Below are 27,729 nucleotides of genomic sequence, written 5' to 3'. Positions count from 1 at the left end.
GAAACTGTCCCTTACTTGAAACCCTGTCCCGTGATGGACCAACCCCCCTCTATGTAGCACGATAGAAGACTGGCTGAGTCCAGCTGTCTGTCTGTTGGAGGAGAGTGCTGGTGAGACAAAGAGTGACAGAGTTCAGATGTCACTGCATATGTGTAATGATCCTGAGTTGGACAGCTAGTTCAACTTTGGGCACCTTGGTATGGCACTTAAAAAGAAGCGGATGAGTGTAATACATGGTGTAACAGCTATAGATAGATGGATGAACATTGTCATAGTATCCACACAAAGAACAATCATATCACAATCTGTATCAGAATCATTATTGGCAATATTGACACATATAAGGAATATATAAAGTATAGGGTTGAAACTAACGATTACTTTCATTATTGATAAATCTGACATAATTTCTCAATTTATCAATTAACTGCTTTGTCTATAAAATGTCAGAAAATAGCAAAACATGCCAGTTGTAATTTCTTAGAGCCCAAGGTGACATCTTCAAATGTGTTGTTTTGTCCATTCAACAGTACAAAATCCAAAGATATTCAGTTTACTGTCATGTATGATACATAAATGCTTAAAATCATCACACTTGTGAAGCTGCAACCAGCAAATTTGGGGTATTTTTTCCTTAAAATGACTAAAACAATTATTTGATCATCAAAATAGTTGCTAATTGTTGCAGCTCTTAACAAGTCAAAGTGATACTGAATATTATGTTAGGTACTGTAATACAAGTAGTACAAGAGTGAATGGCAGTGAAAAAAATGCTGGACTATTGTACTGCTTGGACATTTATAGAGGCTCTAATGTTAATAATTTGTAAGAACAGTAACATGGTTTGGTATTGCAGGGTTATTGCACATGATTTTTGAGACATCACATCATCACATCATGACCATACAATGGTGTGGGTACAGTATTCTGATGGATCACCTTCGATTGTGTGTATAGTTTTAATTTTGTTATGTATAAAATAATATACTACAATTTTCTATATATATATATTTTTTTTCTTTACATTGTTTTTTTTTTACAGCTGTTCCTCGTGCCTAACATTCTGGATAAGACAGACTGTGGCTGATCTTTTCTTGTTAATACATACTGTATATGTATATGTATATACTGTATATCTGTTTGAATATCATATCTGAGTGACGCACGGCTCTGACGTAGTTACGCACCTCAGACTTCAAACTGAGCATACTTTCATTTTCTCCTATGGTTTTCTCAAGATTTCTAAGGAACAGAAAGTCAGCACAAACTGCGGAGAGGGAAAACCGACTCACACTCAACTTTTGTGCAGTACTGAAGCTGACATAGCAACAATACAAGAACGACAAAGTGTAAGTTCATGCTAACTTAGCCGCTCATAAGTTTTGAACATAGTTTTGATTCAGTTAGCGTTTTAGCTAACGTTGGCATAACTATGTTTTATGCTAATCAAGCAACAAGCTAACATGCTGGGTTGAGGTGGTGATTAAAATAGCTAATTATTATAGCTCTAAGAGTAGTAATATTTGTTTATATTTATTGTAAACCTTTTGAACAACCGCTTACGAGCAATTTTGACGTTAGCAGTGATGAGGAAATATGAAGCGTTAAAATGATGTCAACGTTCGTCATACTGTTGTTGTTGTCAAACGTAATGTACAGTAAACCACAAGATGAAACGTAATATATGTGTTACTGTAACTGCAGATGGCTGGAGAACCTGAAAAGCCGACTGAACTTGGAGATGAGGAAGGGGAGCTGGTGGGAGACCAAACAGACGCCAAACCTGACCGCAGAGGGAGATTTCTACTGTTTGGGTGATTTCCTGTTTTACTAATCCAGTAACCTATATCTGCAGAGGGAAACCCACATTCATGGGAGGAATTCACATAGTTTGGACCATAAGGAATTAAATTCACTTAACATTCACGTTAATAGACTATGTATAAGAATATGCAAGTAGCTTTCACTTCTATTATTACTCCTCCGGTTAACAACAGTCTAAGACTATAGGGTTATTTCAGTGCTGGAGTTATAGTATAACAAAATGATTGCTCTTTATCAAACTTTCATCTGTGGACTAATATGTGCCTATATTGGTTGCTCATATTTACCTGGTGATTCATGCCGTCTGTTATGATTCATTTGTGTGGCATAAAGAAGGCCTTGCATGACTTGGCTGTTTTGCGGCTGCAGTCCTCTTCCCCTTTCTTCAGAATGTGGTTCTCTTTGAAACGTCTGTCTAGATTGTTTTGTTTTTTGATCCAGCCTTTCCTTCAGTAGTAGCCTAACTATTCTTCAGTGGCAGTGGTGCTGGGCAGGCAAGGTGTAGCTATTTGTGATTGTCCCTTTGTCCCTGTTTTCACCCTCAGTTGTTCCCGTGCTGGTTACTTTTTTAATTCTACATAATATAGAGAGAAAAATATGTTTTTGTGGTAAATAAGTAATGTTTCTAATATATTTATTTCACATTTTCTTCGTAAATGTAGAAATGATCTTGCAGTGGTGCTACATCACTAAATACCTCAAAGAAAAATCAATTTTTACATATTAAAGGTATACTATGCAGGATTTGTTGGTCGGTGTTTGTAAACAAAGAGCATTCAAAGTTGACCCCTCCTCCCTGGCCCACCAAGAGAGAGAGAGAGTGAGTAGCAGTGGTTGAGCAAGCTAGAAAGTGAATGAAAAGAGCGAGCAGCACTGGCGAGAACAAAGCTGTGAATCAGATAAATAAAACATTATTTTCTGATTGTTTCGCGGCAGTAATGTTCTAAAGCACAAAAAAAACCTATGCCCACCGCTCCGCACAACCCTGTGGGAAGGTGCTATATTGCCGGATTTTTTGTGATTGCAGAGCTTCGGCCTCTCTGCTCTGCGTGTGTGTAGCTTCGGCCCTTCCCTCGGTCAAGCAGACACAGAGACCTGCAGCTCTTTAAACATCCATGACACAGAGAGCGGAGCGGAGCAGAGGAAACAGACGGAGACAGTGATGTAACCTGGTCACTACACTAGGAGTCCGGACCTCACACCCTACGCATTGTTATTGGCTGGGGGCTATACACCTACTGCCCAAAGGCTGACGCCCAGAAGCGTCCTGGACACAGCAAAATAATAAGAAAATACAGACAGAGTCTGTACATTGTTTTTTAGGAAAATCCTGCATAGTATATCTCTACTTTATGCAACAACTCTATAGAAGAATAGAAGACAACACATATTCTGAGTTTAGAAATATACTAGAGGTGTATTCAGAAGGTAATGTATTCTTTGTATATGGAGGTTGCATTTGTTCCTCTTGGCACCCAACTAATTAAACCATTAAAAACTATAAAATGTATACCCTTGACCCAACAACCCAGTTTTTGATGATCTAATTAGTGTAATGGGGCAAGAAGTTTAAACTGCATCACTGACGTTACATGAGCACTACAGAGAGTAGCCTCTGTTTGTTCCAGTCTGACTCACAAGGTGGCACTACAAACCTTTGTAGTGGGGGAACATTTGTCAACTAGGTTTCTCCCAGACACTGGTAATCAAACACAAAGTCTGTGTGCTCTGTGTGGCATTTCGATTATTACCCCAAACTGTCAAGATAACAGTGGAGGATTTTGTAATTGTTTCTAAAAAAACATAAAACAACAAAATGAGGCATCTCAGATTTAGATTTATAAAAATAAAAGCTTTTGAAATATGTTGAATTGTTTGAAGGCAAAAGATGACTTAGTGTATTTAGAAATGAGCATACATTTATTGTTGAAATGATGTATGCCTAATCTGCATAGCAACATAGTCATGGCTACCAAACAGCAGACAAGTGTGCCATATTTAGAAGTATTACATAAAACTGATACCAGCCTATCTACAGTACTTGGGCGGCATCTTTCAGAGGAACAAGGCATGACTAACAAGCAGATCAACATGTGATGCCTGTCGTGTCATGCCTGTCTGTGATGGAATTGTGTATAATGTCATAAAGATGATAATTATTGTCTCTAGTATTATTTATAATTGTCTGCGTTTCTCGGTTTTGTTTTAAACCAAGGAAGAAATTACAAATAACCCGTAATTTCTTGGTAATTTGTCGTAGAGCTGAAACGACTATTTGATTAATCAAAGGTTAAGATGTTTGGCGAAGTGCCTGCTTTTTGTCTTCCTTCTTGTGCCTCTTGTGTAAAGGCTGAGATGGTTAGGCACTCACAGTTTGTATATTGGTACAGGTGGATTCTGTGCCTGTCAGCAGAGGAGCAACTTGTTGCCCTGTCTGACCTCAGCAGGGAGCGAGGCACAGGGGCCATGTGTGAATAGGCCTTTAGAAATCACTGGTGTGGTGGCAAGGCTGCTGACTCAGGGGGCTCACAGTGCGCCGCCCCTGTCCTCAGCACCCGCTGGCCCAGTCAGGTCTCCATCCAGTACAGAGAGCATGTCAGTATCCTAGCACACAGCCAAAAATTAAGCTGCCAGGTCTGGAGAAACGTACTCTTTTGGGGGAAAAAAAAGATACGAGACAAAACCAACGCATTTCAGATGCAGAGTGGCGTAGCGCTTAATGACGAACCCAGGTAAGACACAGCCGCCTCATATTCCTCTTCTCCCTCCTCCTACCTGCTCCTCTTTCTGCCATGCCCAGCCCACAGCAAAACAGAGTTGCAGCTGTTTGCCCACCCTCACGCAATTGTCAGGTACAGTATGTTGGCACAATTTGGAGGTGGGAGGGAGGCGTCAAAAGTTCTGGATCACATGTTTATTAGAATATGGCTGGGCCGCCTGTGAGTGTGTTTGCATGAGGTGGTTGGTGCGCGTTGCTGTGTATTGTTCCCGTGCTTGAGTAACCTGATGACTAGGCTCTTCTGGAACAAGCCTGGATTTTGTGAGCCCCCAATGGGCCAGTGTTGGCTAAGCTATCTGGATGGATCTTTTCAAGAATGGAAATATGACAGGTCTGTGAGAATTGCCACTCGTGGAAGATTTCCTCTCGCTCAATCTACATTGATATGCTACGGATTTTTTTTTATATCTTCGCTAAACAAATATGTTCTAGTTTTCTCTTTAACCGGACGGTGGATTACTGCGACCAAATTTGGCCGGGAAGTTAATGCCTTATTTGAAAACGTATGTACACTTTAGTTTCTGAGTAAGTGGTTCATAGTGTTTTCAGTTTCATGTGAGTTTTTCTTGCACTGGAGGTCTTGACGTTGACTTATGTTATAGTAACCATTATTTGTAGAAACATTTTGCCTTAAAAGTGACTGTAATGGTTTGGAAGAATCAAGGACATTTTTTAGAAAACTTTTGGCTTTCAAGACGCTGTCATATTTGGTAAGAGTCAAGAGTTTAACTGCACTTATGGGCCTTATTGAAGAAGAGAGCACTTTTTTACTAACTTGTAGCATCACAGAAGTGAGGTTTGTTGTGTCAAAATTCATTTTTTGAAATCGAATGGCCTTTGTGTTTGTCTTTGTTATTTTCATTCATATTACTATTCCTTTGCTGGTTTTTTATTTGATGTTTTTGCAGTGTAAAAGACTAATATCTTGAGTAGTAATATTGCTTTTGATGTGTTCTTTTCTATTGTATATCTTTCAAAAGATCAGCCGATCTTAAGAAACGTTTTGCATTAGGTACAGCTCAAAAGTAAGTAATATTGTTGGGAGTGTAGTGATGAATTTAAATTTTTTAACGATGCTACCATGAAGTTTTATCTCTCCTTAATATTCTGCTTCTCTCTGACTCTGCTAGTAAGAAGAATAAGGATGGCCAGACGCGGGAGCAGGACTACTCTTCTGAAAGCCATTACAGAATTGTTTCACCAACATTCCAGTATAAGATGAGCCACCAGCGAGTGGGAAAGTGCATCATCATCAATAACAAAAACTTTGATGAAAAGACAGGTACAGCGAACACGTTTCATACACAACTTATACCTGTCAGTGCTTAATATTAGTGTATAAAGAGTAGTGTATTCTAAGCAGATTGTCTCCACAGGGATGAATGTACGCAATGGCACAGACCGAGATGCGGGAGAGCTGTTCAAGTGCTTCAAGAGCCTGGGCTTTGACGTCTACATCTACAATGATCAGACGTGTGAGAAGATGGAGCGTCTTCTCAGAGAGGGTGAGTCCTCTGCTATTCCGCTTTTTTTACTTTTTCCTTGTTCTCAAACTGGACAAAATACGTAACAGCGCTGAACTGTTTGGCTTCCAATGCTAATCCGAGCAAATAATATATAGAGAAACATTTTAGAAACACCATGGAATATTTTCAGAATTTTCTTTCATAGTGATTAAGGTGGTACCTAAATGGAGGCTAAGTTGTATGCCTCATACACTCATACTAGCTTTTATTTGGACTTAAAAGATGCCGTGAATGTCGACACAATTATATAGTAAAGTCGCATTTCTTGTAACAGCGTCTTGGTCACATTATTTTCAGTTGAGGGAAGGTGAAAAGATTGGGATTTTCAGGTATTGGTAGCACAGATATCTCCTGACTTTGCAAGCAAATAGTTTTACAGTATATAACAGATTTGTTATCAGCTCTACCAGACTCATTAATATACATACATTGCAGTACAGTTATCTGCTTTAAGTTCACATTTAAGAAACTTAAAGACTAAATTATGTGTTTCTTAAAACCACCAGGTAAGACAGCAGGTGGAGCTGTTGTAAAATAAAATAATTACATAAACTACTGAAGATGCTACATGTCCAGCAAAAAAGTTTAAACTTTTGATCAAACTACTTGACGGTCCTCTGGCCAGATTTCATCATGTCAAAAAGTCTACTAGTACACAAGAAATCCAAAAATCTAAGGGACATTATGTCATGAAGTTTAATGAGCACAGTTGTTGTGTTCTCTTGAGGATGGACCCTTTCTTCTCGTGCAACCCTCTGGCTAAAATGTCAACTTTGCACACAAAATATCTCATTATGTGCCATCTTCAACAGAAAGACTGCAATGGAATTCACTCAGCACTTTCATGCTCTTAAGGAGATGAATACAACTGTGTATTAGGGTCTAGCAATATGCTGAGGTGCAACATTTTATTATAAGATTAGAAAATTATAATTAATTGAAATATAAATAAACAAAAGTCATTTAGATTGGAATAATAACCTTAAAATTTAAAGAAAAAATTCAAGAAAGTAAACGGATAAAGGGCTAAATAAATTCTAGACTGGATTATGTTACTGAGATCGTTAATTGATTTGGAGAAGTTTAATGAGGCCTGAGCCGAGCTAAGAGCTGAGTGTTTGTTTGTGTGTGTATGGGTCAGCCTCGGAGGAAGACCATAGTGACAGCTCGTGTTTCGCCTGTATCCTGCTAAGCCACGGCGAGGAAGGCATGATCTACGGCACAGATGGAGCCATGCCCATCAAGTCCATGACCTCGCTGTTCAGGGGGGACATGTGCAAAAGCTTAGTCGGAAAGCCCAAACTCTTCTTCATCCAGGTATGCAAATCTGAAGACTTGAATTTTTACAAATGAGAGTGTGATAAGAAAAATATGGTGTGATTATGTAACAATAATGGTACAGTTGTAGGACAACTGGTACATTTTATGTGTCAAGTTCACCACTTTTGACCCAAATGGTTAACAGAGGGGTTTAATTTATAAAAAAAAATGTAACTGTAAATGTAACAGTTGGTTTTGTTGAGAAGAGAGATTGAAATGGCTTTCAGTAGCTCTCCCAGAGGACTGAAGATAATAATTGTTTTAAGTGTTTCTCAGCTCAGCTTTTAAAAACAGTTAATTTTTAATTGCTTCACCAGGTCATCGTTGAGAAAGCTACTCAGGATCACAATGAAATGTCATTTCATTTACTTCACCAGGCTTGTCGGGGTTCTGAATTTGATGATGGTATACAGACAGATTCGGGTCCGCCGAACGATACCCTGGAGACGGATGCTAATCCAAGACATAAGATCCCTGTAGAGGCAGATTTCCTCTTTGCCTACTCCACTGTGCCAGGTAAACTGTTTTAAATTGAAGATGTTTATATTGGCAAATGTAAGACTGCTTGAAAGTGAGAGTATCTTAAGTGCCTAACATCCCTCTTCTGGATATCAGTTAGCAGACAGTTTCATTGCTAATTCATGATGATGGTGATTTTGCAGGGTATTACTCATGGAGGAACCCTGGACGCGGCTCCTGGTTTGTCCAGGCGCTCTGCAATGTCCTCAACGAGTTTGGCAAGCAGCTGGAAATAATGCAGATCCTGACACGTGTCAACTACATGGTGGCCACCAGCTTTGAGTCCTGGTCTGAAGACCCACGCTTCAGTGAGAAGAAGCAGATTCCTTGCGTGGTCTCTATGCTGACGAAAGAACTGTATTTTAACTGACCGCCACTCTAACCGACTGGACTATATGACACTACGGACTGACTGATTGACCGACTAGACTGACCAGACTGACTGTTTCAGGCACCGACTTAGCGGTCAAAGCATTCAGGGATGATTCAGGCCCAGCAGGACACTGCACATTTGGAGCACGTATGACATTTTGCACGTGTAGCTGGGCCTGAAAATGAGCACTCCGTGAGAAAAGACAAATATTTACAGTGACACTCCGCGTTCATGTGTTGATGGTGAAACTTCTTCTTCAGGTTATTCTTCAGAATAACGGCGTCACATTGATCTGATCTTTGTCGACAGGCATTGTGAAATATCCATGTTATTCTACCAGCCCGGGAAATTTGCTGCCAGTTTTTCGTGGGTTTGGGGAATCATATCTGAATATGTGTTTCACCATTTTCCAGCATTTGGAACAGATGTTGAAAGGAACTGTACCTAGTGGACAGGACTCTTCAAGGCCAAGCTTGCATTCATTGCCTAGATCAGGGTTTCTGATTAACTGAAATAATTAACATTTGGAGTTCTGAGAGTAATCTCTTCAGAAACAGATCATGAACCTGTCTAAGGCAGTCCTATGTCCTTTGTACAGTGTACAATACTATTAACAACTATTAACTAAAATTAAATTGGAAAACAAGGGACAGTTGAATGTTTTAAATGAATCATTTGACATTTGGAAAAATATGCTTATTCCCTTTCTTGCATAGAGTTCGATAAGATCGATGCCACTCTAATGTCTGTACAGTAATGAATCTGTATCTGTACAGATATGAATCTAAAGCCAGCAGCTCATTAGCTTAGCTTCGCATAAAGGCTTGAAACAAGGGAAAACAGCTAGCCTGGCTCTGTCCAAAGGTTACAAAATCTGCCTACCAGCACCTCTAAAAGCTCACAAATTAACATGTTATATCTTATATTTATACCTATGTTTAATCCGGACAAAATCTGAGGAGTAAAAATGGCAAATTGTGGTTTAGAGGTGTGCATGTAGGTGTATTTTTTAATCGGTGGACAGAGCAAGGCTAGCTGTTTCCCCTTGTTTCCAGTCTATGTGCTACACTAAGCTAACCAGCTGCTGGTTGTAGCTTCATGTCCCTTCACGCATGAAAGTGATATACTGTAAATCTTTTCTTTCCAACTCAAAGGAAATAACCGTATTTCCAAAAATGTCAAACTATTCTTTTAAAAGCCTTTGTGAATGAATGCTGTCCTTATGTTTTATCTCAGGTCAGTCTATAGAAATCTCCACTAGGAAACTGGAGTAACAAATTGGAGTGATTACAAATCCTATGATTGCCATATGAGAAATGAGGGACCTGCTTTGATTACTAACCCTGTCCGATGTGGAGGCAAAAAAAAAAAAAGAAAAGAAAAAAAAAAAAACGCATCTGGAAAATGGATCAGATCATTTTCAGCTATCTGTGTTTTAATGTTTTCAGCTGTCAATCGTCCAGAAAAGAGGCAAAAGAAAAAGACAACACTCCTCTGAGCAGAAACATGTCATGATGCTCTTGCCAAAGGCTCAGTGTTTCAGCCTTCCTAGCAAGTTTAAGTTGGTAGCAGCATGCTGGCATCCTCAGGTTCTTTAATGTCCCATTAAGTGGGTAAATGTAATGTTAAAGAATTTCATATATGTATGGCTAGGAAGGTGCAATCTTTTGCTGTGTAATGATTAGTTCTATGAGATCTTGGGTCAAGTGCATAGTATATAGTCCACCTCCATAAAAGCAAGGATCATTTGCAACTTTGCCAGTTTTCTCAGCGTGATGTTGACGACTTCACTCGCTTGTTGTTCAAGCCTGCATAAGTGAAGTTCATGTATTTGCATATGATCAAAATTACGCATTTGTCTTATTAATAGTCAGGGTCCAACAAATCAGTTTTATGAATTTCCCTTTTTTAATCTTTAAATTTTGACATTCCTCTTCGCGGCTGTATCTTTAGCAAATGATATGATACAGATTTTAGGATTTTTACTCCAGATAGAGAACTTGAGAATGTCTAAATCTGTGTCATAAATTTGGGAAATATCACTATGTAAAGCTGGACTGGCGCCCAAAGCACAAATGCCACATCATTTCACTGTATATTAGTGTTGTACATTGTCACACTTAAACACACACTACACTGTAGTAACAGGTACCAAGCAATGTCTTCCTATTTTTATTTTAAAAATTGAGCTTTGATTTCGATTAAAGTAAAAAAAACAAAAACAATTAGATTGCTTTGATTGATTATTTTTAAACATATTGCCAACTATTTATTAAAATAATATTGTATTATTTAGTGAATGATTTATTGTCATTGAGTTATTTGATAAAAACTAACAATATATATTTTTTCCAAATGAAAGACATTTGCCATTTTGTCATTACAGCTTACACAAAGTTTGTTTCTGCAAATACGCTGTGTTATTGTCCCAAAGTGTGTCAATCACAGAGGCAGCTATTACTGGTGGTGACAAGTCTGAACATACACAATCCACATGTCTACAATACACACTCTCACTGTTGCCGCAATGTTTTTACATTATTCACATGACTGCATGTGTCAGGAACTTTGGGGAAAAGTTCAGCAATAGCTTTAATTTGTCATTATATTTTCCCCTTTTCACTCTTTGTATTTTTTAGTCACTTTTTTTATTTTATAGCACAATTATATAATATTTATTGGAGCCAGAAGTGTGATCAATACTGGCTTGAGACATTTCCCATTTTAACCAGTGCACTTGTCCAATACAGACACAACTCTTGAATCCTCTCGACACATGGATCTCTGATCAGTGATGTGGTGCCCAACCTGTGCTGAAAGTAGTGTTTGCTCCACTTGTTTTGGAATGGAATTGAAGGAGGGAAAAAAATATATTTTTAGGGGTAAAATTTTAAATGCTTTCCGGTGTTAAATGCTGTTGTCCTCAGGAATATATTTGAAAAGATTTGGAAAAATGAATGAATGCATTAAATAGAAAGTATAATCTGGCCCAATTTTTTATTTTGGGGCAATAATACCTTGTTTAAATAATTTCGAAACAGAGGAATGCTTATGTAAACATTTTATTGTATTAAACATAAAGAATTTATTGTGTAACGAGTTGTGTATTTTTTTTTATCACCTCCCCTTGCATATACGTGAACAAAGATCACATTGAAAGGCTGATATTTTTTACACTGGGATGATGCTTGAAACATGGTAATGAATACACTGAATATCACTATCACAACATCCTGAATTTATACTCACTATTACTTTTAATTTTCAGCCATCCATCCTTCTAATAATAACAGTAGACAAACATCTTTAGCTTTCTGATTACACTTAAAGGTAAGGCTGGTGATACTTAATATTTTTCTTGTTGTCAACAAATCCAAATGAAATGACCAAAACCAACAATGAATTGATTCTACTAACAGACCCTGTTGTCAAAGCCTGATAAAGATGATTCCTCTGTGCTGTGGGACTCCATTGTTGTCCAAAAAATATTAAAAACATGTATGAGACACAGTGTTGCACTGGGTGACATTTTTATTCATTACCATGAACATGGGCACTGTAGTTTATTTTAACTCAGTCCCACATACACTCTGCTGTTGCCGTAAATAGCGGCAAGCACACCGAGCGTGTATTTATCCGCAACAGAAAATAGTCCCTGACAAATGCTGTATTTACTTCTGTTTGAGTAATGTTTGAAAAAAAGTACAGTGCCCACCTGTTTTAAAAGAGTAGCCCATATTTTTGACCTATTTTTTTAAAGATTAATGTGGTGGGTGTCTCAATAAACTGCATCTAAGGGAGTTACAGTGCAGACCTTCATCTTTCTTTGTTAAAGATTAATGTCTTCAGTAGGAACCAAAGGTCTGAGTGCCACAGACCTGGTAGAGAACTTCATAAGTACTGAAAAATAAAGAATAACTGGCTTTGTCCTTTAAGTTCAATAAATGTTGGACAAATCCAAATTCTTGATTGAGTGTTAAGATCTATCTCAACAAATCAGAGTTTTTAAATTATTATTTATGAATGGAAGGCTTCCACTCTTTGGCATCTCTGACATCTGTTTTTTGCACTTCCTCATCTGGATATTCTGGTTCATCATGGCATTAAAGATACAGTTCAGGTAATAACCACTTTACCAGAATATGATGAACAGCTTTGGCATGTCCACTGTAAATAAAAGCATGAATGACTGAAAATGAATCACATCACTGGGAAATCTAAAATAGAGATACTCTTCAGCCATTCTTTTAAATATATTTAGACTAGCCTGGCACGCTCAGTATGCTGTGTCACAGGTCAGGAATGTCAGATCAGGCAATAGTGTGCATGCCCCACAGCGCAACACATTCCTGACCATCTCTGCTCCTTCCCTCCTACCCCTGAGGCCTTCCTGCCCCTCCTCAGAGAACAGGAGCTGATCGGGAAGCATCACAAATCTTAAGGGATTTCCAGTTTGTGCCTTCGTTGTCATGACCAGGACATAAGGCTTGATGTAGGGTGTCAGTGAACCTCCCGGTGCAGAAGCAGTAGAGGGGGGTCATGGTATCAGCCCCTACAAAGCACACCGTGCCCCCAGGGAAGCTGCAGTATACCCCGATGCGGGTGAACTGTTTTCCTGCTAGCAGGGGCAGCTCATAGTGAACACCAGCATGCCAGGCTGTGTAGTCTCCATTAAAGTATTCCACACACCAAGACTCCCTGCCACGGCCAAGCCAGCAGTCCTCCTCTCGGCCAGCACGTGGGATGCTCGGGTAGGTGAGACCCAGCTCCCAGTAGGTCTTCTCGCTCACCTCCACCTCCCAATACTGGCGGCCCTCGCTGAAGCCTTTCTGGCTGATGACGTTTAGGGTGGTGTCAAAGCGGGAGGGCGTCTCTGGGACATCCTGCCAGGTGTCTGTGTAGGTGGCTGAGTCCCCTTCTGAAGAGATGATCAGCTTGGGGTGGGCAGTGTCGGCATCAAGGACAACATCTGTAGCATCTGTATAAGAGACAACAAATCAGTCCAGTGTTTTGTGCAAAACAGTGCACATGAGTTGTCACGTTTTCCCCACACCTGAGACAGAGACTTGACACCTGTGGCATGTCCTACTTGACGGTAATTGTAACCTTTGGCACAAGACTCCTTCACATGTCAATCTACCTGTCATTCTAGGTGAACTCACAGCTCTGAAACAGTTTCTTGGTGACAGGGACTTGGGATCTGATAAACAGCAGAAGGTTGATAGTAAGACTCAGCAGTTGTTCATTCTTGAACTCATCTAGCTGAATCAGGTCAGGGTCAGTCAACTTCAGTGTCTCAGAAATTCTAAACAAAAAAAAAACAAGATACAAACAACAATGAAAGGTTGATTGTCAAGCTTTTTTTAGAAACAATAATCAATGTGACAAATCTATTACAGAAAACAACTATTAACACAGTAGTAGTGCTATAGATTCTGTAAGTTCTAACAACAAATAATATTAGCAAAAATATGTAAGGAAGTGTCATTGAATTGAATGAGCATTGAATTTAATTTTAAAGTCATGGTATGAGCATGATCACGTTTTGTCTAGAACGTGTTTGATAGTTTGAGATAAACAGTTTGGCCCTGAGATGCACAAGGAAGTGTTGTGATCAAAAAATTTCCGTAAGTGACAAACTGACTGTGGGCGGTAAATAAACAAATCCAATTACCAGCTTATTTAAGCAACTTTTCCGTCATCGAATTTTCCACTCTGGTAATTCCCCTTTGTCCACAGAGAAATATTTGAATGTCTGGTAGTCACTCTGATTTACCACAGTTTCCTATGTGCCAAATCTAGCAAATGTAACTGTATGTATAAGATTTTGTAGCTTTCTGTCATGTAAACATACCTTTTTTCAGTTTCAGCATTCTGTAGAAGGTATAAAAACAATAAATTCATAGCATTAAAAGAACAGCTTGACACAAAAAGTAAAACAGACTGTACATGCCCTATAAATTGGAAATGGCATCACATGAAATCACCACTTTGGATCTGTGTTTACCTGCATGTCAACTTCTTGTGTGTCCTTTTTCACCTGGGCACTGATGTTGGCCAGTTCCTGGTCCAGTTCCTGGGTGAGGTGGTAGCAGTCCTCTATCCTCTCCTCCACTAACTTCTCTATGGCCTCGTGCTCCGTGTCCAGCTGGGTCAGTGTGATCCGAAGATCCTCATCCAAAACCCGCTTCATGTCCTCATACCTCTTCTTGATTTTCTCTTTCAATACGTCATTCTTTTTCTGAAGAGCCATGGAGGGTAAGAAGGAAAGCATAACATTGTACAATATGGGCAAAACAAATACAGGTATAGTGTTTTTGACCCCAAATAGTCAAAGATTCAGCCATGCTTGACTATTTTATTTTATATTGACCCTCCTTTTCACTGATGCCCATAATACTAGAGGAATACTGTTGCAATAACATATATTATGTAGACTAGTTATTAATACATGGTCTAGTTGGGATGCAGACCCCTAAGCCAGCAAACCCTGCTTTGATAACACCTGATATAATCACTTTGAACACAATATGATAATTAGGACCATATGCAACACTTCCAGCATCTAAGAAGAGAGTTTTTATACAGAACAGAGAGCAATAGATAAAAGCAAGTCCCTTTATTGGGAGAAATGCCCTATTGATTGGAGAGCACAGGAAAATGGTGAAGTAGCACGACTGCTGAAATGCAGAAGAATGAAAAGCAGGCAGAGATGTACAGGTGCACTTCAGAATACAAAATTCATTTAACCTTGAAGTGAATTTCCCACAACAGCACAAGGGCAGACTCCATGTTCCACTGCTGTCAGCGAAAATAAAAAAAAATGACGTTAAGTGGGCACCTGATCACTTAACTAACTGAAAAAAAAGAGTAAGCCCACAATTCACATCACTCTAGATTACAAAGCATGCATCATGATTTTAGGGTGTATAACAATGACTTATTTGACTCTTGCACCCTTGGGTTATTTTCCAAGCCCAAGCCCTATTTTTCAGCCCAATCAATTCAAACTGTTCCCACACCAACCTTCATTGACTTTAACCATATCTCTGAGTTTTGAGAGTCATAGATTCACAAAGCTAATATTTCCATCAAGGTGTCCCACCTTGTGTGATTTAGCAGGTTATTAGCCTGCAGACTAATAGCAAAAAAAAAAAGGAGGAGATAAATTATCAACTAATGACAGTTGTCAGCAAGCAATTTGTATTGTATTGTATTTCTACTCACAACAGAGTCAAGAAATATAATAGACTTACTGTTATCTCCACCTGCTTTGCTGCTAGCTTCTTCATCCTGTACGCAATGACATCTCTTTGTCTCTGCAGGTGCTGTTGATGTTTCAGAAGCATTTCCTTGAAAATACACAGAGGCAGGACAGAAATCAACCAAGAACTGCAGTTAAAAGGGTGCAAGGCTGGCGGGTCAATATTGTCATTGATGTTTCCTCTGAAAAAGAAACCAAAGGTGAAGTGCTTACTTCTTTTGTAAGCTTCGCTCCTACCTTGCTATACATTTTCTGTACAGTAGTGCAGATAAAACTCCACTGACCACCGGTGACAACATGACCATGGGGGCTTTTATAGGCCTGTTACTGATGTGACAGCCTTGTCTTGGGGGAGGGTCGGGGACAGGGTGGTCTTGTGCACCTGTCACCTCCAAAGTTCTGATGCTCTGGCAGGCACGTGCCTTGTTCTATAAAACAGAGAAGGTGAATCTAAACTGTAGCAGGACAGTAATGCAGACAAAACTGCTATACAATGTCCTTCTAAACAAGAAACCCAAGAGCTCTATTTATACTGACCTGACACTGACCTTGATTAAAGTGTGGTAGTGTGTAAGTGTGTGCTTGTGGCCTACATACACATTTCAAGAAGTTTGTGAATTTTATGAGACATTTATGGTACTTTTGTACCTCATGGACGATTCATGCAAAGTGGTTTTTCACAAATATATCAAGTAGACAGAGCGATGAAGAGCATCTTCACCCTGAGAAAGTTAAATTAAGTCTCAGAGTGCCTGTTTAAAATGCTTTCCATAACCATTGACCTTTTACATGCATAGCACAAATGAGCCATTCATATGTACACGCAGGGAGATGTCAAATCTAACAAAAGCAGCTGCTGCATTGACTCCCCTCTGTGCAATGATTTACAATACTAAAGTCAAATGTTAGTCATGCTCACGTCACAAGCTCACGTCACAGTACATACATAGAATATCCCCCCAAATCTGCTACTTCAGTATTTGACTGAACCGTCTCTTCCTCCCTGTTATCCTGACATATTTCTCATTAAAGGACATGGAAAAAGTGGCACAGCACAGTGTGGCCCTATGCCTCCTTCTGAGAGCTATATTGACTGTGATCACTCAGACTGACATGCCCTTTTATGAGATAATTTAAGAATCAGAGATGGTCGAACAAGCCACTTTAGAGAGAGATTTGCTTGTCATCTTAGATTATGGAATATACACGGCTTTGACTCTACTGATAAATAGACCTTGAATCAGTGCAGAATTTTATCGTCTGCATTTCACCTTGGGAATGTCTCCTCTCTGAACTAGCCTGCACTTACTCCCTCCTCTACTTTTACCAAAGCATGCTTGTATTGTTCAGGTTTTTACACTCCTACACCTACCTACTATATTTGCCCCTGTACAATTGCCACTGACACAGCAACTTTTGAATGTCAGCATCGCTATAAACACATCACATTGTTTAGGCTCTTTCACAGAGGTGTTGACTATATTTTATAGTCATTTTTGAGGTTGTAGTTCATGCCAGTGGGCTTTGACAGTTCACATTCATGGTTGCCAGCCAATGAATTGTTATGACTTTTGTGATCCCCTAACTTTTCATTTAGCGCCACCATCAGGACAAATTTTCGATTTGTCCAATACTTTGATTTATGAACAAATACCTGCAAAACTAATGGCATTACCATCTGTATGTTTAGTGCTAATTATCAAATGTTAGCATGCTAACAAGCTAAACTTAAGATGGTGAACATATGAAACATTTTACCTGCTACTCGTTAGTATTGTCACTGTGAACATGTTAGCATTCTGACATTTGAGCATTTAGCTTAAAGCACAAGTACAGCCAAACTGAACTGCTAGTGTAGTGTGGCTTTATACTCTCTGTTAATCTGTTTGTCCATCATTGATGTACATTGTCACATTTTGCAAGGCTGAAATTTACGATAAATTTAATTACTGGCTTTAGAAAGATACCATAGAAATGTGAAAGTGGTAATTATTGTAAATTCTGAACTCGTGCAACCAATTTCACAATTTATTATAATTTACCTGTGTGTTTTTGGACACTATTTAAGTCACTGTTGATGTGGTTTTGCCATTATTTTTACCACACTTAAAGTTAACTACAATCATCAGTGTTCATGAGATATCAACATATAAATCATCTGATGTTAAAAAGTTGGCATCAGTCTTTTCTTTTATTGCCAGAGCTCTTGAATGTGATGCCTTAAATTCTCATTTAAGGCATCACATTGTTGGACCTCAGCCAATCTAACTTTAAGGCAGTCCACTCCAGTAACACTGGAGACCTGTGTACATACATTTTTTAGTTTTTCTACTCATGATTTTGAAAACGTTTTGTATAAATGCATCACCTTTCATGTGCAGTTAATCATGAAAATACATTATACTCGACACATTTGTGTCGGTAAAGCAAATTCTGTAATCCGCATGAGCATGTCATTTTATTTCCTAAATGCCAAAAAAAAAAAAAAAAGACATACTCTCCAGTGTTATTCAAGTGGAACAAGGTTCTTAAGAAACTCTGACTGGAATTATGCAGCTAAACAACACAGCAATCAGACCTTCAAAGCCATTGAAGCAAGGAACCAGAAACTCAAGTCCCCAGTATAAATATTTTGCCATTGTTTGCCAGTTGCAGAGAAACATCCAGCTTCCTCGTGCAGCAATACTATTTGTCAGAGAGCGCGAGCTGAGCAGGATCTCTTTACAGGTGCTCCACAGGTAAGCAATTCCTGCCATGCTTAGAAGCAATATATTCACTGATACATGTGTTGGAATTATTTGTTTTCCTGTTGAATTGCTCTGTGATATGATATAAAATTTAACGTGCATGCACTAGCCAACACATGTTTGGTTCTGTCTCAGAAAAGTGATCAATAGTGTAAATGTTGATGGTGTGGAACAAATTCATGAGTTTTAAATTGCAGTGATACTATATTTTCATATATATGTGTTTCATTTTTTTTAAATAGTGCAGTTATGCCTTTTCAGGGAACATTCAGAATCATAACATTTTCTGTTTTATTCCATTATATTTACATCTTCTGTTTGTGAATAGAGCTCTATTTCATGCTCTGCTTTTGCAGGCACGTGTCTATTCTTAATCCCTACATTGTTCATTAAAAGGTTAACTATTTCCCTCTGGATATTTTTATGCTGTTTTGAAGAGACAGAGACTGTTAAAATCCTGTGTTATTTTTGTTTAGGTGTGGTGTCACAATGAACAAGAGCCAGAAGAGCACAGGTGTTGTATCACATCTGTTTTGATATTTGATTTAGGTGTTTATTTACTGGTATTTTGCAGCTATTTACAGAGTAGACAACCCGCTTTTACAGCTGATCTTGTCAAATCACAAATGATTCATTTGACAAGGAAACCTGGAATGTGCTAATGTGCTGCATGTTAACAGAGTTAACAGTTTGGATTATAGCCATTTACCAATATCTTTATCTACAGTACTAATCAAAAGTTTAGACACACCCTCCTATTCACTTGAATGAGAAAGTGTCTCCAGACTTTTGACTGCTGTGCTTTATCTACTTAAACAGTTTTTTTTTTTTTTAAATTTCTATTCTTCACAATTTCTGGAATTTCTTAATTCCTGGGCTGGATTCCCCCAAACAGTAACTACACTGTTGCAAAAAAAGTTGTAGATTCCTGTAAACAAAGATGAGACTTAGGCAAATGATCACAAAACAAAAGGCTTTTCTTTTGCCATCAGGCGGAGCAGTGTTCTACAGACCAGCTGGAAATGTGATGGAGATAAGATCTGGTTACCTGTTCAAGTCCCCTCCTTCGAAACGGTTGAAGACAGAGGTGACAGAGCTGGCACAATGAATGCTAGATCTTCATTTGAGTGGGCTTTTTTTTTATTGACTTGGCATCACGTTTCTTCTGCAGAAATCATGGAAGAAGAGATATTTTGTGCTGTTCAAAATCAGTGAGGAAGAACATCAACTCAAGTACTTCAGGAACAAAGAGGAAAAGGACAGGCCACTTGGAGGGATAGACTTATCACAGTATGTTATCAAAGAGCCCATTTTTTCTACACTGGATCACCTTAAAACATAAAGAATGAAACACTGAGAACCTCTCTTTATTTCTCTCTCATTTCACTGAGCTATTTTAATACAGTATGCCAAATGCATGAATGAACTCCTAATTTAACGCACTGAGTAGCTGTTAAAGGTAGAAACTATAACACTAAATCATTTTTGTGTCCCTCTATCAGGATCTCACTGTTGTATGTGAGCCCCCAACAACACCAGAAATGGGGTTGGATCCAGAAGTGCTTCAAGTGCTCACCATCCTGTGTGCTCTACATCAAGGCTGCTGACCGGGACTACTTCCTCGTCGGGGAGAACAGGTCAGTCAGCTGGTTTTTAGGGGTGATACAAAGGACTGAGATGGAATTTATAGCTTCTTTAACAACTTCCATGCATTTTACTACACCATACTGTAAAAACTCCTCGTAGTACATACCAGACTGGAGACAGATACATAGGAACACAGGTAATATGATGGATAATTGTGCTTAAGCACTGATAGGTGTTTGGGATTTGTGGGAGCAGCTGAATGAGCAACAAGCAACCTAAAATGTAAAGCTAATCTTAACCATAAAACCTGTTATCACCCCTCTGTGGTATTTGATCACAGTTTATCAGTGTATTTTTTTAAATGAACTTCACTTGCTTTCCATTTTGTTCTAGGCTTATCAAATGTAAATGGATTTTCCATAAAAGCAATAGGGTTGCAACTAACGATTATTTTCATTATTGATTGATGTATTCGTTTTTTGGTCTACGAAACGTCGGAAAATCTCCAAAAATTTCAATCCCTGTTTCCCAAAACTCAAGGTGACATCCTCTAATGTCTTGTTTTATCCAACAGTCCCCAACCCCAAGATATGCAATTTACTGTCATAGAAGACTAAAGAAACCAGAAAATATTAATTGATGTTATATTATATTCATTTATGAGACTGGAAACAGAAAATTTGGGTATTTCTTCTTTAAAAAAGACTTTAAACAATGAATTGATTATCAAATTAGCTTGCAAATAATTTCCTGTTGACAGACTGATTGTTGCAGCACTAAAATGCAACCATTGCAAATCAATATTTTTTTCAAAGAGACTGGTTTTCTGTTTTAAAATGGAAATGTGCAGATACACAGTCAGTCAGTCAGCGACCAGGATTCAGGCCACAGTTGGGTTGGCCAATCGTCCCTTCAAGGCCCTCACTGACACTTTCATAGCGCCTCATAAAACACTTCCCCGCTGCCCTTTACACCTTCTGCTATTTTGAGACTCCCAACAATCAAAATGAAATTATGGTGTAGCTTTGTTTAGTAACAGTCAATCAGCTGATAATGACTTTGGTCTGCACCCTGCTCACACGAAATTGTTGCTAAATGTCACTATTTCCACTTTATGTTTGACTTTGGAATTGCATTTTAAATTGAATGTAATAGCCATAATTTGTGGAGTCTAAAAATTATTTTCATATGCCCCTCTTGCTTTTAGTGAGGAAGTGGACGGCTGGTTCTGTGACGTGTTTGACGCATTGAAAAACCGGCCTTATAAGTTCCTCAGTCCAGAGGTACCTTTAGATTTTTAGTTCTTTATCATATAACAACATAAAAAGACCAAGCATCTCTTTGTATTTATCATGTTTGCTTACCAGCTGTATCACTGTCATTGACAATAATTACTTTATGTTTTTTTTCTGCTAAAGGAAATAACTAATGGGCAGCAAGCAGTTGAGGTAAATATGAAGTAAATGTATCCTGTGTTCCTCATCTGTTCACCACAAACATCATTAGTTCTTCATTATGTTTCTTTCAAAAATAAATACATTGCACATTACTCACTGGCTGAAATGAACGTTAACAAGCTTCATCCGCTATCCAATAGATTGAGCTTTAATGTTCATTTCCGACCGTAGTTTAGAAACAGTAGTTTGACCAAAAGAAAAAAAAATCTTAATTCAAAGTCCACATAAGTCAGTAAGTAGACCTTATACTTTATTCCTTCCTCCATTCCCACAGCACTTTGGATGCTCAGTCTAAATTCTCTGTGTACCTGGCAAATCCAACAAATCTTCACTATACAGTTTTATTAGTCATCTTTTAACTTTGCTTATCAACCAGCTTTTTATCTGACATTTGAAAATAGACTTCTCTTCCTATTTTAACAGGTTATCTCACAACCCCTGTTATGGAAAAAGAGTTCTGTTGCCACCACTGACAAGGTTAGTTTATACTGTGATGCTGCAACTCGAGCTCTTCATGAATCTGGCTAACCTCTCTAAATTCATGCATCCTGTCAATTTGATACTAATTCAGACGCATCAAGACTGCCCACATCAGTCAGTCATGACGTTCCTTTGTATGGATGTATTTGCATTTGAGTGGATTGTTTCTCTGCAGGGAAAGACACATGAAACACATGTGTTTCCTCACTCTGTATGTACATAAAATATCCACAACGCCTTTATGTTTAGCCATTGGTTTAGAGAAATCCAGTTGTCTCTAGCTCATAACAACACTCATAATATACAGAAACAAAACAGTCTGCTGGAAGACTGCATGACTGCAAACTCCATGTATGTAAAACATTTTGATAACAGAGAAAATCTAAGCAGCACCAGGGTTTTTCTGTTTTCTAGTTTCAATAAATATCAACCCAAATGAATAAATGGCAGCTTGTTCAGTGTTTTATTATTCAGGTGAAATTCTGATCAATTTTAGTGAAATGCCAATAAAAGATCTTAACTGTTACTGTTCTCTATTGACTCGCGGTGACATCATGCCTTTAGGTATATCCTAATATACTTGAGTTTTTCTTTTATAGGGAAAAAACATCTAGAATATACTTAAAAGTATAAGCTATGGCTCTGAGACAGGGATACTGAGATGAATGGGCTGAAAGCTACACACACTGCACATTTTTTTACCAGGATTGTCTCATTTCTCTAAAAACAAAACCTTCTGCTATCAGAATAATGTCAAAGATGATCTAATGACTTAAATATTGTACACATAGGCGCTTTAATTTGTCTGTGTTATTCTGTCTTTTTCAGGAAGAGTTGAAAATGCGGTCCATGTCTGACCCATCCTCAAACACTTGGAATAACAGCACTGAAAAAGTAAAGGTATCTTGACTTGAATGTTTTTCTAATTTGTAAACACAAATCTGAATGAGATGACTTTTGTTGTAATTTGGCGCTATATAAATAAAAATTGATTGATTGATTGAAATGGAATTCAAATGATGATTCTTGAAGACATTTGTTGGGTTAATTGGAGGTGACTTTTCTTTTGCTTTCTGATTGACTGGCAGGGTGAAGATTATCCAAAAAGACCTGCATCAGAGCCTGTGTATCCAATCTATGACTATCCAAGATCCTACTTAGGACAAATACAAGTAGGACTGCAACTGACAATTATTGTCATTAACCTTCTAGTTATTTCCTTGATTTTGTCTAGAAAATGGCAGGAAATAGTTTCCCACAGTCCAAGTCGATGTCTACAAATGTATTATTTTGTCTGACCAAAAGTCCAAAATCCAAAGATATTCACTTCACTGTCATATATGACAAAATAAAGCATCAAATCCTCATATTGGTGAAGTAGGAATCAGAGAGTGTTTGGCATTTTTTCTCAAAAAATTGTTAAAACAATGAATCGATTGTCAGAATAGTTTCAGATTAATCATTTCAGCTCTAAATACAAGTTAAGACTGTTGAATCAATACATAACTTCAACTTCAACAGAGCCAACAATGATTTAAGTGATTAATGTGACTCATAAATTGTGATGGACTGTAACTAATAATGTTTGTTGTTTTGTCTCCCCAAATGATGTGAATAAGGTCGGGAAAAATGGTGAGACTGGTGACAGGAGCAGTATGGAGTCAGTGTGAGTTTCCCTTTCTCATGCGTATATAAGTGACCATGTATTGATCTGATATATTTGATTATTTTCAGTGATAATTTGCACAAAAATTCACATTTATAATCACAACTTTACCCTCATTCATCAAGTGACACATGCTTAAGTTGTGACCTTGAGTATTTTTTTGCCTGTTGATGTGAATATATGTGTGTTTTGTAGATACGTAACAATGATGGAGGTTAAAAATACTGAACATCTGGCTCATGCAACGTAAGTTTGATTCATAATGTGCCAGACTACTGGGGAAAAAACATCCTGCTTCGTTAGAATAATAAACAATTGCTGACTATTGTGCCAAATGCTTCCAGGGACAGTGAAGTTGAAAAGGTTACTACCGGGACCCTGATGAGGTCTGTCACTCAGGTCTTTGACAAGCTGAAGACACAGATTTCCCCACTGCCTCCATTCGATGAGGAGACAGGCGCTGAAGACAGGTAGATCTCAGATTAATCGCAGGTCTTTACCTCTTTGTGGGCTGTGTGTATGTTTGACTTTTCACGTTGTCTTTGGTGTCAGTGCCCTGCCCTGTGCTCTTTGTGCACCATGTTTTGTCAGTGCCCTAGATACCAAAATAGCTCTCTCATCAGAGGTAACCGTGGCGTCATTGGCTCAAACAACTACTATGACAACAACAAGGGTGTTATTTTTACAGCACAAATCTGTTGACACTCCAGGACCAAGACGAATATAAGAAAAGCAGCACCTCAGAGCCTGTTAAGCAACTTATGCTTGAAAAGCATCTTTTCATCATGTGTAAGAGATCTTGAACACACTGCATGGCACTGATTATCTTCAATGATTTATACACAACAAGCCATGAAAATGTTTTTTTTTTTAAAGATTATATTTATTGGCATTTTTACCTTTTATTTGACAGTGATTAGTGTAGAGGCAGACAGGAAATAAGGTCAGAGAGATGGGTATGACATGCAACAAAGGTTCCTGACTGGAATCAAACTAGGGACAATGCAGTTTTGTGGCATGCACAGTAACCGTTCAGCTACCGGGGCACTCCAAAAATGTGTGTTTTCATGCACATCAGAACACCTTTCACATGTTGGCTGTTATGTTTCTACTGTTGTCCCAAATGAAAAGCTCATTAAAATTTCGAGCCCTGTAGTCACAGTTGGCTGTGCTGTAATTCATGTATGCTAAGATGCTAATCAGATCCATAATGTTAAGTGTGTAAATCTGATATCTCAAGGAGGGCAGGAGCTAATCGGATTTAAGCTTCCTGTTTAGACTAAATTGCATTAATCACCAGATACACCAGACAGACAATCAATTAACAACATCCACATTGCCTTTACCAGCTGTTCCATGCCATCATCTCCTGTATGGAAAATACTGTTGGTTTGACTGAATTTGCTATTATAACAAACTGTGTGTACATTTTGCACATATTACACTGATATCTGATTTCTTTCTAAGTGGCCAACTGCTGTGCTGCCACACTGAAGAATATCTTCCCACCACATTTGGCAAAGACTAATTTCTAAAGTGCCTTTTAATTAGAAGTCATCTTGCGCTTCCACAGTGATTTGGGAGTTATTTGCTTCTCCCATGCTGCTTTTATGAACTATTTTAACAATATAAAGACATCTGGTTGCCTTTTGTATAACCGAGACAAAATGTTATTGTACCTCTTTCAACATTCAAGCCCCTTTATTGTTGTTATTCTCTGCCACAAGGGCAAATGTGGACTTCTGTCTATCCAAGGCTTCTAAATGAGTGTCAAAATCTGTTGTGTTGCTATCTGCCTGAGTCACTCCTTTGTCATTTGTCAACTAAGAAAACATCAGTGACTACAAGATGGATGTAATTGAAACGTGTATCAAGATCTGGTTTTATAATCCCTCATGCTATTACTTGCTTTTACAGAGAAGAAACACGTCTGTCAGACTTCAGCAGCAGCTCCAGTGAGAATGGTGCCGTCTCTCCTGTGGAGATGCTGGACAGACTAAATGCGAAGACAATGGAAAAACAAAGCTCTAATGAGAGGTGATACAGAAGTAATTGACTCCTGAATTAAAAAAAAAAGTTTGAATTCAGGAGCCTCTTTTGCAATAAGACAAACTGTAATTTTTATGGGTTAGGGTTTAGGGTTTTAGGGACAATTCTGTGGGATGTGATGATAAACTGAAGCATTAGCACTCTCATTCAACAGTTGCTCGATGTGTAAGCAGTACAAGGAGACAATTTGAAACCCCCACTGTGACACCATCTGTGCCACTGCCTACTGAAAAGTCAAAAACTGCTTTGTAATGGTTTCAGAGAGCATATTAAAAAAAAGCCATCACCACATTTAAGATAACCCAGTAAAATAAATAACCTGAAAGGAATGCTGTGACCAACGCTGACATGTTGCTTGACTGGTTCGAGTGGTTTCTAGAGGTTTCTGTGTGCAGATGTTATACTAACATAAGCAGCACTCGACATTAAACATCATTAACTCAGGCGACTTTGCTGCCAGAATTTGAAAGAGGGGTTCAAAGGAAATGTAGAAGTCATTTTCTATACAGACACTCATCCCACTGTGATGTAGGAAGGAGACGATAAGAAGCACACATTTGTTTCATTCATTTCATTTCACATTTCATTTTGTGCACATTCACCACATCCCAAGATGAAGAAATTGAATCTGGAGGATTAAAACATTTTTTATACTTTATATTTTTTATAACACACCTGTTTGCTTTGGAAGCTTGATCTTGAATGAGAAATGTCATGATTTTTATGTTTTTTCTATGCAGCATGGATATACAGTACTATTAAATAAGAGGGGTTTTTTTGTCTTTTATTTTTCATTCAAGCCTTGACCTCAATAGCCCAGAGGAGAGAGACATCATGGTGAAGCAGGCAGATTTGAAAAAACACCTGACACTAACAGAAGTGGAAGGGAAACCAAGGTATGTTTTTGTCTAAGAAAGCAGGACCACTTCATTGAAGTATAAAGAAAGGATCAACTGGGAAATGTTCCTGTTTACCTTTTTATTTTCTCTGTATCCATTAATATTAATGTAAACTGGTCCTGTCCCAGAAGTTACACACTCTCATTGTTTAAAACACACTTTTCACATCAGGCAATGCTGGCAGCGATACTGCTCGTCCTTATTTGCTTTTTTCGCATTTTGAGCTCAGGCTTTGTGCTCCACTGCAGGAGCATGAACATGTCTGTTGTCTTTGTGGTGGATGATTCAGAAACTGTATTGTGTGAAAAGTTGGGATTGTATTCCTACTGGTCTTTGCATTAATTGGCTTAATTACGGAAAATCTAAATTTTCAATCCCCTTGAAAATGAAGAAAACACAGGTTTACTTCTCAGCTGCTACATTACACCATTTATATAAATATAGGCTTTTTCTCAAGTCAAACTCAGTTAAATTGTTATAGACTCAATTTTAATATTACCTCAGTTGAGATTGTGTGTTTGGCCAGACTCCGTTAAGATTGCTTTGTTCGGTGTGAACTTTTTAAAACTGTTTAGAAACCTGTTAATAGATTTGATTCATCCATCAAGGCAGCAGTAACTGCATGTGTCTGAGCTGCTTTTAATAGATTCAAAGTCAGAGTCTAAGACATCAGACAGCAGTAGTTATCTTTTTAATGTGGGTGGGTTTGCAAACTACTGTGTGACAGAGAGCTACAGAATGAATCTAAAAAAAACAGTTGTTTGTGTGTGTGTGTGTGTGTGTGTCAGTGTGTCTGGATGGACAGGTCCGCCACAGACAGTGTGTCTGTTCCACAAAGGAGACCAAATTCTGGCAATTAACGACTTGCACACCAGCAGCGTGGAGGAGTTTAACATGTACCTAAGCAAGTCACTCAAGAACGAGGTATGTTCATGAGGTGCAAGCAAAATGCCAAAACACAAACACATGTTGGTGTTTTTAGTCCATCTGAGAGGTAAATTATTTCTCTTTTTAGGTGAGAGTGACCATCCTGCGTCTACCTGGATGCCGGCCTCTGCATTCACCCAGCTGTCTCTGCAGTGAGTGACTGCAACTTGACCTTTAGAGATGACACAGCTATTTCTACTACATCTGGGTGTGTTCAAATGACTTTTTGAGGCACTTCCTGCACAGATGGTGGGTTTTTTTTAACACGTAATGACTACTTTAGAAAACTGACAGTATTTTCCCAGGACTGTA

General features: G+C 38.4%; 3 protein-coding genes across 5 annotated transcripts; 2 read left to right on the top strand and 1 right to left on the bottom strand.

Moving 5' to 3' along the window:
- Nucleotides 1–1,169: 1,169 nt before the first annotated feature.
- On the top strand, nucleotides 1,170–11,437 carry casp7 (caspase 7, apoptosis-related cysteine peptidase). Of its 2 annotated transcripts, XM_044337969.1 has the most exons (7): nucleotides 1,170–1,349; nucleotides 1,705–1,814; nucleotides 5,734–5,885; nucleotides 5,980–6,108; nucleotides 7,271–7,446; nucleotides 7,827–7,965; nucleotides 8,112–11,437. In XM_044337969.1, exons 2-7 carry the CDS (start codon nucleotides 1,705–1,707, stop codon nucleotides 8,336–8,338), a joined length of 933 nt encoding a protein of 310 aa, XP_044193904.1. In that variant the 5' UTR covers nucleotides 1,170–1,349; the 3' UTR covers nucleotides 8,339–11,437. The 2 variants fall into 2 exon arrangements, with proteins under 2 accessions (XP_044193904.1, XP_044193905.1); XM_044337970.1 differs by lacking the exons at nucleotides 1,170–1,349; nucleotides 1,705–1,814 and adding an exon at nucleotides 2,936–4,556.
- On the bottom strand, nucleotides 10,701–15,932 carry si:ch211-28p3.4 (E3 ubiquitin-protein ligase TRIM39). 2 transcript variants are annotated; one of them, XM_044337968.1, is made up of 6 exons: nucleotides 15,843–15,932; nucleotides 15,598–15,693; nucleotides 14,349–14,582; nucleotides 14,196–14,215; nucleotides 13,504–13,646; nucleotides 10,701–13,319 (listed from the first exon to the last, which is right to left on the bottom strand). In XM_044337968.1, the coding sequence occupies exons 1-6, from the start codon at nucleotides 15,852–15,854 to the stop codon at nucleotides 12,742–12,744; spliced, it is 1,083 nt and encodes a 360-aa protein (XP_044193903.1). In that variant the 5' UTR covers nucleotides 15,855–15,932; the 3' UTR covers nucleotides 10,701–12,741. The 2 variants fall into 2 exon arrangements, with proteins under 2 accessions (XP_044193903.1, XP_044193902.1); XM_044337967.1 differs by having other exon boundaries at nucleotides 15,819–15,909.
- A 2,177-nt stretch (nucleotides 15,933–18,109) lies between these two features.
- LOC122971344 (pleckstrin homology domain-containing family S member 1-like) lies at nucleotides 18,110–27,729 on the top strand. Its single transcript, XM_044337945.1, has 17 exons — nucleotides 18,110–18,343; nucleotides 18,829–18,866; nucleotides 19,345–19,439; nucleotides 19,524–19,642; nucleotides 19,855–19,989; nucleotides 21,147–21,222; nucleotides 21,358–21,387; nucleotides 21,820–21,873; nucleotides 22,705–22,776; nucleotides 22,965–23,048; nucleotides 23,496–23,542; nucleotides 23,738–23,788; nucleotides 23,887–24,012; nucleotides 25,460–25,579; nucleotides 26,392–26,487; nucleotides 27,279–27,414; nucleotides 27,506–27,729. Exons 1-17 carry the CDS (start codon nucleotides 18,156–18,158, stop codon nucleotides 27,575–27,577), a joined length of 1,539 nt encoding a protein of 512 aa, XP_044193880.1. The 5' UTR covers nucleotides 18,110–18,155; the 3' UTR covers nucleotides 27,578–27,729.

This window comes from Thunnus albacares, chromosome 20 (assembly GCF_914725855.1).
Source record: "Thunnus albacares chromosome 20, fThuAlb1.1, whole genome shotgun sequence".
Lineage (NCBI taxonomy): Eukaryota > Metazoa > Chordata > Actinopteri > Scombriformes > Scombridae > Thunnus > Thunnus albacares.
This window is presented reverse-complemented; position numbering and strand designations above follow the sequence as displayed.